This window comes from Pristis pectinata, chromosome 3 (assembly GCF_009764475.1).
Source record: "Pristis pectinata isolate sPriPec2 chromosome 3, sPriPec2.1.pri, whole genome shotgun sequence".
Classification (NCBI taxonomy): domain Eukaryota; kingdom Metazoa; phylum Chordata; class Chondrichthyes; order Rhinopristiformes; family Pristidae; genus Pristis; species Pristis pectinata.
In genome coordinates this window covers 117995997-118007905 of record NC_067407.1, presented here as the reverse complement: position 1 = coordinate 118007905, position 11909 = coordinate 117995997, and the positions used below count along the sequence as shown (strand labels likewise).

General features: G+C 40.4%; 1 protein-coding gene across 3 annotated transcripts in view; it reads left to right on the top strand.

Moving 5' to 3' along the window:
• Positions 1 to 1811: 1811 nt before the first annotated feature.
• LOC127568094 (protein kinase C epsilon type) overlaps positions 1812 to 11909 on the top strand; it is a 505158-nt gene continuing 495060 nt past the window's right edge. Inside the window, exon 1 of one of the 3 annotated variants that reach the window (XM_052011402.1) lies at positions 1812 to 3032. In XM_052011402.1, coding sequence (XP_051867362.1) covers positions 2685 to 3032 — 348 coding nt within the window. In that variant the 5' untranslated portion in view covers positions 1812 to 2684. The remainder of the gene's footprint in view (positions 3033 to 11909) is intronic. The other 2 variants (XM_052011403.1, XM_052011401.1) reach the window with 2 other exon arrangements.

The following is an 11909-nucleotide window of genomic DNA, read 5'->3' as shown; positions in this document are numbered from 1 at the left end:
AACACAATATAGGATTTGTTATAGCTAATCTCCAGCAAAAGAGTGTAGCTATGATAAGTATTAGTCCTTCAAGAGGATGGGGCTGGGGAATTAATAATGGGAAATCAGGAAATGGGAGAGACTTTGAACAAATATTTTGTATCTGTCTTCATGGCAGAAGATACTGAAACCCTCTCAGCCAAAGTAGAAAATCTGGGGGTAATAGGAAGTTAATACGACTGCTACCAGGCAAACTAATGAAACTAAAGGCTGACAAATTCCTTGGAGATGATGGCTTGTATCCTAGGTTCTTAAAAGAAAGTGTTGCAGTGATAATGAGTGCTCTAATCTTCCAAAGTTCCCTTGATTTTGGAAAGGTTACAGTGCACTGGAAAACTAGGATATAAGCTCATTTTGCACCTTCAACATCTTAACATATCCAACAGGCCAATGTCTATGTTGTTTTGGGACAGATATTGTCTTTGAAGTACCATAAGTGTGTACAAGTCATTATCATAAGGAAAACCTAAGCATCTCATATCTTGATGCCAAAATTTTTATTGGATGAGAAATTGTTTATTACAAGGTCTTGGCTCAGCAAAAGTAATATCTTGTATAAACCCTTTCCTTACCTCGCCCTAATTATTTCACAGTTTAAATTTAAGGCACTAAATTTATAACAGCTTTAAGGTATGATGGCTTAATATATCAACCAGCTGTGCAGTGAACTATGAAAGAGAACTTTTTTTTTCTCGCAACGCAGTGACTTCCTGAATTCAGTCACGGAATGTGTGGAGAGACTTCTGTGAAAATAAAACTACTCCGTACAAGGAGGAAAGAAGGTATGGCGATGGGGCTCAATGTGAACGCAGCAATCAGAGCCGTCATAGCAGAAACTTTTGAGCACAGTCCCCGTACCTGATTAGTTGTTGAATGGTGGCGGCGGTGGCAACAGTAGATAAAATTCAAAGAAACTACAACAATTGCATTATAATTTGAAGGTCAACTTTGCATATTTTATTATATCTTGGAATTTCAATCTGTACGTACAGTATAAAATGTATTTAAAACGTACTAACTTTGAAACAAAGAGCCTTTAAACTTTCACAATTAGAGTATGGAATGCTGGAGTTTATGAATCAGCTGTGTTTCCAACCGTTCGAGTTGACTTCCTTCCTGCGAATACTGCAATGAGAATGGGAAATCCCACACAAAAAAACGTGCGCAAAATATCTATCCATTCCTATCGTTTGAGGACTGCAGTAACATTTCGCCCCAACCCTTAAAATCAAAATGACAATGCTTGGTTTTATTTCAGTAATACTGTGAATGAAGGAACCCACAATTGTTGTGGATACGAAATGTTGCAAGTATGTTTATTCCAGATGTGAAATATGAAATGGAACATTACGTGCTCCATCCGGGAAGCTGAAATTGTATTTCGGAGTTCTAAAATATTAAAACATTTCTTCCGCGTTATCAAAATAATTTCGAATAGAAGAATTTCTTGTGACAGTTGTCTGGTGACAATATTTAGTTGTACGGAGTTTTCTCCAACTCATTAAAGACGTAAATGGGTGTAAATCCAGCTGATTACTACTGTGTGCACCACGTATATATTGAATGTATAAACCACGTTCATTCACTAAAATCAGTGTCTTTGCACAGGAGCGGACTGAAAACGTACCCTAAACTCATGACAGGAAGGAAAACAAGATTAGAATCAAGGGTTCGTGCGATTATTCTGGTTTGAAAATATCGTTGAGTTGGAAGACACGGTTCCTGGGCGATGTTAAATAGCTGGACCGTGGTTACAGCACTCTGTTGAATAGCCCTGGAGCCCGGGAAGACTTTCTGACGTCTTTTGCGCATTTCCTGCATCAAGGCCAACAGAGGAGGAGGGAGAGAGAGAGAGGGAGAGAGAGAGTAGGAAATCACCGCAGCCGCCAACAACAGTCTCAGCAGTTTGGCTCCGCGAGTTGCCAACAGCAGCCAGCAAACAAAAACAACAAAAAGAAAACAGGTAGTGGCGATAATCACATTACTCTACGCCCCCCCCCCCTCACTCTGTGTAATTATAGTTGTGTAAAAACAAAAGCCCAGTTTGTTTGGACACAAAACAAAAAGTCGATTTCCTGCATGTAACCCCCTAATGCAGAGTGTAGCTGTGTGTGGATCTGATCTCGGCAGCCGAAAGGGGGAAGAGAGGCTATGCGGACCGCTAGATGAGGAGCACAAGACCACTTATTCATTCCCTTTTTATCTGGGCAATTTTTCGGTGGTAAAAAAAGTTTGAGAGGATTCTCTCTCCCTTTGCCCACTTACACCCCCACCTCCTCCCTCCCTCCTTCCCTCGTCCTCCCTGTTTTCCCTCCAAGGATTTGAGCGAGGAGTTTGAGGGGCCGGGGTGGATTTTTTTTCTTCTGTTGTTGTTGTTTGCTCTCCCGGGGTCAAGTTGTACCGCAGCTCCGGCGTCAGTGGAACCGGCCGCCGGAGGGTCGAGAGTCTCCCTCAAATACGAGGAATCGCTCTTTTCTCCCTCCCTCCCCGCGTCCTTCGCCGCCTTCCTGGGGAGAAGTAGCGGCGGATCCAGGCGGGCGAGCGGCGGATTCGGACGGCAGCGCCTGGCGGGCGGGCGGACTCACCTCCCCCACCCTCCTCAACCCCCCCCCCCCCCCACCCACCCCTCTCCGCATAGCGGAGCGATGGTCGTCTTCAACGGGCTGCTGAAGATCAGGATCAGCGAGGCTGTCGATTTGAAGCCCACCCCGTGGTCGCTGAGACATGCAGTGGGTTCCAGGCCCCAGACTTTCTTGCTCGACCCTTACATCGCGGTCAACGTTGACGACTCGAGGATCGGCCAAACGGCCACCAAGCAGAAAACTAACAGCCCCGCCTGGAACGACGACTTCGTTACCGACGTGTGCAACGGCAGGAAAATTGAGCTGGCCGTCTTCCACGATGCGCCCATCGGTTACGACGATTTTGTGGCCAACTGTACCATTCAGTTCGAGGATCTATTGCAGAATGGCAGCAGGCACTTCGAAGACTGGGTAAGATGTTAATGTAAACATAAATATACACAAAGCCACTTAAAAGAAACACATCATTCCCGCCTCACCACATTTTGCCCGACCCTCGTATAGACAACGGGTTGACGTGCAGAGTTTTGCCAATGTTATGAAGTGTCCCCTCCTCTATTTCCCTCTCCAGACAACGCCTGTCACTGAGGATCTTGCACTTTATTGAGAACACAGAGCATGCATGATGACCGTATATTCTATTGAGAAGTGATATAATGCGGCAAATACTTATTTGTGCCTGTTGACATGGAGTAGTTTTGTGGAAGGATTAAATATTCCGTTGACTGTTTAATTTGTCTGACATTGCATGCATGAGCAAATTAACAGCGCGTGCATGTTTTGAGTGACACTAATCTAATTTGGTTCACATTCTCAGGAATCCTTTGGTTGAACCTAAATATGCATTGAATCTGTGCTAATGCACATTGCAGAGATTTGTGTATTATCGTGACTCAAGGAACTGATGTTTTATGTCTATTCCAATGCCCCGCATTAGTTCACTGTAGTGTTGTCCCCACAGAGAACACTGTATGATAGTTACAGGCATTATCATAAACATGCTTCCGAGATTTCAGTGGCCTTGAGTCTGCTTTTATTTTTGTTTTAGTTGTGACTTAAAAAACAGACGTAAATCCAGGCCATGGTTGTATGAAGTAAAGATTTGATTGGAGGATGTAGTTGAGCATCTCTGGAAAAAAATCGGAGCATCACATTTGGCTCTGCGGACAAATTGAAATTCAGGCCATGTACTCCAACTTTTTAAAAAAAATCTGTTTGCATCCATATAATGGTGAAATGGCACCTATTGTTATTTGATTGTATGAATATGAAAGCAGATGCAGATAGATAAAGGGAAAACAGTGGGCTGGGAATGCACATGTTTTTAAATTGAAATAACTTGGCAACTGCAAGATATAAAGCATGAAAAATGTCTCACTTTGTCCATTTGCATATATCCTGGGGAAAAGACATCTTGTATGCATTGACTGCAACAAAATTTTGAGGCTGCCGAAGAAAGTGTTCACATTTTCACTCCAGAGTGTACAAATGAAATCCTCTCCATCCCTCATCCCCAAGTGAAGGTTTATGCAAAGGAGGACAGCTTTGATTAGAACAGTGTCCTGTACTGCCTCTGAGCTAAGCCAGTGGTGTGAATTAGTAATTTTCTATTGAGGGAAAAGAATGGAAATGATTTGAAAAATAACACTATCAAAGTTATTTTTTTCCTGGGAAAACCACTTGTGTACTAAAATGGATGGATTTTGCATCGGGAGTATGTGTATTACAAGCTGGCTATTCCTTTTCCAAGCTCATTTATGAAGAGTAATTGGAACATAATAAAAGTCAACCATTTACCACCTTCAACCTCATCTACCATTCAATTTGATCACAGTTGAGCTGCACCTCAATTCCTTTAACCCACTATTGTTTCTTATCCTTTGATATATTTATTTAACAAAAACTTTAAATCTTTTAAAGGCTTCAGTTGGCCTAGCCTTCTGAGAGAGTTTCCGATGTCTATGACTTTGTATGTGATGAAGTGCTTCCAGATTCACTCCTGAATTTTAAAATTATGATCGCTTGTTCTGCATTTCCCCCCACCTTGCCAGGTCTATTTATCAGTTTAAGCAATTCTGTAATTTTCTACAATCTGTAGTCTAAGTATATGCAACTTTTTTTTTACAATCTAACCCTTCAAGGCTTGTAATATTCAGGTGACACCACGTTCACTTAAACCAGTATATGCATCATGAAGAATGGTACCCAGAAATGAATGTAGTTGATTTTGATTGACCCTACAGATCATCATTCGTGCACTGACTTTTGAAACAAAAATGAGAAATATGAATTTAGGACACAGGCATCTTAATCCCAGACCATGCTCCAGAGAAAAAAGATAGGTTCTATGTGAGGTTATTGATCCAAATAAAGTTGTTTTTCCCCATGTGTTTCATTTATTTGTAAATATGGTGCATTCATATCAGTATATCACGCCTTTATTCCATTTTTTCTCTGGAAGTAAATATTTATCAAACCCTCTATTATTGTCATTCAGATTTCAGTAAAGCATAATGCTGAAATTGTGCAGCATTACCACTGGGAAAAATGAAATAAAGGATTATTAACATTAGTAATTTAAAAATAAAATCAGCTAAAACAAAATCACTTTTAGTGACTTGAAAATAAAACAATTTAAAAAAAGCTTTACATCTGAACCGGGGGCTGTGGGGGCAGTGTACAGTTTTAGCTTTTGCCTTTCCAGATTTGATTATGCTTAAGAAGAGCGCTTTATATCTCGGACAAGTTCTTTGGAGTAAAATAAGGAAGGACTATGATAGAAATGGAAAACTATATACTGCTGACATATAATAGGTTAGCTTTTTATCTTTGCTGCCTTTTCAGCAAGTAACCCGGAGTGATAATTGGGTTAAGGGCTGGTGGTCTATCTATCAGATTACTGCCCAGGTCTTGAGGGTGAAAATATTCTCCATTGTCATGTGTGATTCCTGCTTTAATGGGCCAGCTGCCTGCAATTGCTGCAGTTACCTGATCTGGATGCAGAGAGCCTATCCTGCTGGCTGAAGTGCCCCGCACTCCAGTAATGAGGCCAGAATGGTGGGGGGGCCGCAACCAGTCCATGAAGAAGAACAGGCCCCCAAATGCCCATTAAAGTCCTTGACACTCAGAAAAGCTGCCTACCACCCCCCCTCCCCACCTTGTCAGCCATTGAAAATGGGTTATTTAAGTGTTTCTGAATGTCACTGACATGAAGTAAAAATGAAATAAAGGATTATTTAAAATTAGTAATTTTAAAACCAGTTGAAACAAAATCACTTTTAAAGACTTGAAAATAGAACACAATTTGAAAAAAACTTTACTTTCTTTCCTTTCTTCTCCATGGTCCTACAAACCCCACTGAAGTTAATGGGGGTCATGGACCTTGTGCCAGGTCTAACCATGGAGGGTTCAGTCACAGACTATATGACAGACATGGTGCCACCTACCATTTAATGAGTTCAGGACTTCTGCATTTGTCTATGTATAGATAGAAGTCCTTGATTTGCCAGCAGACAAACAGCAGTGGTTTTGTTTTAGAATCACCAGCATTTAACAGCAATGTCTGGGTCAATGTCTCAGCACTAATACATTAATGAAAGCTTTTGATGACATTGCCAGTACAGTTTTGCCATTGTTTATTAATGAATATTTACAGAATTCTTACATTTAATTATTTCATACCATTGAAGTGAATTGTAATTAGTTAACTAAAAGTAGAGGCTAGTCTTGGGAGACTAGTGGACAGCGATATTCGTCATGTTGTTTTAGAAAGAAATGGAGCGGAGGCTGTGTCTACTGTAAGAATATAAGTTGGGTGCTAAGGCCAATGGATCCCTCAAGCCTGTTCTGCCATTCAACAAAATCATGGCTGATCTAATTTTGGCCTCAACAACACTTTCCTGCGCTCTCCCCATACCCTCTGACTCCCTCACAGTTCAAATACCTGTAACTGTCCGCCTTGAATTGGTTCTCTGGCAAGAGAATTCCAAAGAGTCATACCTGTGAGAGAAAAAAATGTCTCCCCATCTTTGTAAATGACTCCTTGTTCTGCGAAGTGCCTCCATGTTCCAGATAACCCCACAAGGGGAAACATCTTCTTAACATCCACCCTGTTAATTCAGAATCTTAAACATTTCAGTAACATTGCCTAACTCCAGTGAGTATAGGTCCAACCTGCTCAGTCTTTCTTCAACCTCTTCATCCCAGGAATCAGCCTTGAAAACCACCTTTCATTGCTTCTGATGCAAGTAACGCAATCCCAACAGATGTCAAAACACACTTAGCCTTTGCAAAACAGATTTCCTGATTTAAAGATGCACAGTAAAATAGTAACTGCGGACCCTTAGCAACCAGCTATTCTCTGCACTTGTAGTCAGTATCGTTATAATTTGTAAGTACTGTCAATTCTGTTACATAAATTTCTGTGGCAAATGGCATATTTTTCCTGCCTTGGTCTCTTTTACATCCTGTGATGAGTTTCATTGTAGAATAACATAATGCCATTGGCAAAGGAACTCCTTGTGTTTATATATCTTTGCTGCACTGGTGTTACTGTTGCCATATTTGCAACAGAATCTTAGTTTTGCTCCTTTTGTCGATACAGTATATTGTAATTACTCTTGGCACACCTATTTAAAAATCACTTATTCCCAGCATGTAATCAAATAGGGGATAGTAAATGAGGAGCTGTTTCCACACATCAGTGCAATTGTTGACGATCTTGGGATGTGAGTTTTGAAGGTCTGATCTGTTTTCTCTTGTGGGAATGTTTCTGAGTTAACTCTCTGCACTAAAAGCAAAGACTCGTGCAAATATAGAGCGTGTTTCACTATATAACAATATGAATTTTCCTTTCACAATTGAGAGTAAAGAATGCATATGCAGAGCAACATTTTTTACTGACGGTGTGTCATTCACTTGCGAGAGGGAAGTTAACTCTCTTCCTTGTTCCAAACAATTCTCCCTACAATCCATTCTGATAAGCCACATATTTCCTGCAACGGAGAAGAAAAGTTAGCTAGTTTGCCATCAGGCCATTGCCAGTGCTGATCTTTGCCAGTTGTCAGGATGCCTAATGGGATTTGCTATTGAATTTCTTCTTTTTTTCCTTCAGAGAGTCTTGGCTGCTGCTCAGTAGCTCACTAAGGCAGTGTCACTGAGATTAGGAACTTAGAAAGGTAAGAGATATATGTCTCTTTCATAGACCAGTTGAGCTGAGTGGCCTGTGCTTTGGAGAAATCTTGCCTTGAATCACAAGCAGTAAACATGTGCAAAGTTATTGCCTGCCAGTTGTATTCATTGCCATTGATTTCAATGGAACTGAGTGTTGCAGGTGAATTCTACCGACAGCCAGAATCCTTACCAGACCTGGTGAACATCACTGGCCAAGGATGAACTTTTCCCTTTAATTAATTTAATGTAATCTGGAGGACATGCATTTAAGGTGAGAGGGGGAAAGTTTAAGTGAGATGCGCGGAGCAAGTTTTTCACACAGAGAGTGGTGGGTGCCTGGAACAGGCTGCCAGAGGTAGTAGCAGAAGTTGGTACGATAGTGACATTTAAGAAACTTTTAGATAGACACATGAATATGCAGGGAATGGAGGGATATGGATCATATCCCTCCAGGCAGAAGGCAGAAGAAATTTAGTTTAATTTGGCATTGTGTTCAGCACAGACATCGTGGGCTGAAGGGCCTGTTCCTGTGCTGTACTGTTCTATGTTCTAATTGAGGAGGAACTCCTCCCTCTTTGTGCTCAAATGCACATTGGCAAATATAGCTTGTGTGACATGATGATAACTTAGTATCTTTCTCTATTTGTGAACTGGGAAGGGAGAAGGGGAGAAGGGGTGAAGATAGAGTATATCAAATAACTGAGTGTTTTTAAATTCTGACAGTCTATAATGAATGCTAATTCATCTTGATGCCTGTAAATTATTTAGGTGCTCCCATTTTATTTTCCTTTTTAAGAACAACATAAGAAATAGGAGCAGGAGTATGCCATCTGGCCTGTTGAGCCTGCTCCACCATTCAATAAGATCATGGTTGATCTGGCCGTGAACTCAGATCCACCTACCTGCCTTTTCCCCATGACCCTTGATCCCCCCACTATGCAAAAATCTAACTGTGTCTTAAATATATTTAATGAGGTAGCCTCTACTGCTTCCCTGGGCAGAGAATTCCACAGATTCACTACTGATTCATAGTTTTGACTGAAGTTAACAAATGGATATGGTGTTATTTTAGAATTTGTCTGTCTACTTCATCACTTGATTTCTGGTGGCAATGATAACTTTACATTTTGCCCTTATATTCCTTTACCAGTGGTTTTCATTCCTGAAGAAATACCTCTCAATAATGAAGGTGGAGCATATTAATATTAATTCATCAGAAATTACACTTTCCACACATGTAATCCTATCCCCTGTTAATTGTCTGAACTCGCATGGGCATTCCTGATTTCACTGCTGCTCCCAACTTAACTTGAGATTTTGCTGCTTTCTTTAATTCATCCCATACCATGTATTTATAATATAACACTGGCACTTTTCATGTTCTAATATTACAACTTGCATAAGGACAAACCTGTAATTTTTGCCATCTTGTCTCATTCATCCATAGTTTATAATGAAGCATGCTGTCATTATGTGTTGCTTTTATGTCATTATGTGTTGCTTTTATGTAGGCTATTTATTATGACAATCCTTTCTCACACTGCATAGAAATATGATGTACAACCACTGAATGACAGAACAGAGGAAGAGGCCATTTGAACCATCATATCTGTGCTGACTCTTTGAAAGAGCTATCTAATTAGTCCCATTCCTCTGCCTAATTCCGAAAGTTTTCAGTTTCCATTTTCAAGTCACTATGAATCTGCTTACTTCACACTTTCCATGCGTTTCAGATCCTAACAACTTGCTGTGTAATTTTTTTCTTCCGATTGCACTTGGTTCTTTTGATAACTTCTTTACTCTCACCAAAATCCTTCATGATTTTGAACACCTTTGCCAAATCTTCTTTGAATCTTTTGTATTCAAAGGATAGCAAACTGGTTTCTTTCGTCTCTCATGTTGAAGTTTTCTTTATCTCCAGTACCTAGTAAACCACCTCTGTACCCTGTCCAAGACTCTAATGTTTTTCCTAAACAGTGGTTTCTAGAATTGGCCACAATATGTCACCATGATTCTACCCTGTGTTTTATAAGGGTTTAGCATAAATTCTTTGCCTTTTCCTGAGTTTTTATTCATAAAGCCAAGGATCCCTTTTGTGTTTTACAGCCTTTTCAACTTGACTGACAATGCCACCTTCAAAGTTTTGAGCATGTACAACATCAGTCTCTCTGTTCCAGTAACCCCATTAGGGCAATATTGTTTGGTTCATGCTTTCTTTCCAGCAAAATTGAATCACTTTACACTCAATATGTTAAATTGTGTTTGCTAGTTTGTATCTTCCTGGAGTTTGCTGTTATCCTCAATGTTTCTGAACATAACGTCTCATGCAAACTTTGAAATTATGTCCCGTCTATCCAAGCCCAGTTCATTAATGCTTACAATGAGCAGCAGCTTTGGGAGATATTGCTGCACAATTCCTCCTTTTTTGGAGAAACAGTGGCAAGAATTTTCTTGGTCCCTGGAGAGACTGTTTGAACAGTCAAGCTGCTGGCCTGCTGGTTGGAAATTCTAAAGTGTTGGAGATCTGTGTCCTCAGCACTACTAAGTCTGTCTTCTATATGTTCAGGACTTTGCTTCATGAACTTCACCTCAGTCCAGATCAAGGTTGGGTCAAAGATGTTGAAGGTGCCATGGGTTGGGAGAGGCAACGTGATTCAAAGGTGAAGATGGGGAAGATGTCATGGTAAGGGTTGATAATTCACGAGAAGGGTGTTCTGGTTAAATGATCATGGGGGTAGTCTGGTCAGGAGGTTGGTGGAGGATGTGGTTCTGGTTGGTTGGTGGGTAGTAGGTGACATTGAGTTAGTTAAGGGTCATTGTCTAGGGGTTAGGCAGGAGTTACTACCACAGGTGGGGGTTCCTGAAAGAGAACCAGTAAAAAATTAATTTAAAGGGAACCCATCCATGTCAGGTTGCCTGACATGGGGTGGGACCTGCTCAAGGAGGCCCAATTTAAGTCATGCAGAAGCAAGCCGCATAGACACTGCTTCTGCACCTTTGGCCCATATCCATGGGCCACTCCAGTATGATAAAATCTCAGAAATGGCATCCACATACATAGAATGCACACTGCACAAGTCCAGGCACCTCCATACATTACTCACCAGATGCCTGAGGAAGCCAAAACCATAAAAAATGAGAACTTGGTAGAGCACTCTCTACTTCCATGATTTTCAGTTGTTTGTTGTTTTCTGGAGAAGGTGCATAGCCTGGTGCACAAAAACTTGATGCTATGCAACTGAATTTCTCAGTAAACAGTGCATCTGTAATCTCTGTTTTCCATCTCGCATCCACTTATTTTCTTCACATATCCACTGCCCATACAAAGCAGCTGAAAGGTAGTAAACATTTTTTTCAAAAGAAAGCATTGGTTGGTCATTAGAGTTCGTTGGGGGCCCTGATGGATAACAATATTCACTGTCTCAGTTTTCTCTTTTGCTTACCTAATGTCATGTTCAAATTAAAATTTTGGGAGAAAAGTTTGCCTTTACGTGGTACCTTGCAAGATTTCCATATGAACAAAAATGCTTTTGAAGGGTAACTTAGGAAATGTTGTGATCAATTTGGCGTCTAGTACAATAAAAGGAACAATAACCTTTGTATGACCTGTGAAACCTTTTAATATTTCTCAATAGATAATCTTCCTTGTCAATTTTTTTCTTTGCTTTTACCCATTTCATCTCCTCATTTGTAGATAGTATACGTTATTATTTTTCCAATGTGACTTTAGACAAGAAGGAAATTACTTATACTGTAATTCCTGATATTCATGTGTATATGCTACTTAAACAGACATAGGAATCACTGATTTTCTTGTCTCTGCCCTTCACAACCCAAGCCAGAGGTGCTGTGGAAAATTTTGATTTGTGTGGCTCACTATATCTGTCATCTAATGCTAAGTATTATTCAATTTATGCACCAAGCATTGCTGAGGGAGATGGGTATATAATTTAATTTAAAAGGTTTGCTTTTCTTTCCACCTTTAACTTCCCTTCTCCTGTATCATGCTTTGTTCCTAATCTTCTTCCTAACTTCTGCTGTTCATTTCGGAGTTACTGTAGCTGCATTGCAGTGAAGAATTTCACTTGGTTTCTGATTTTCTTCCTCCTCAACACG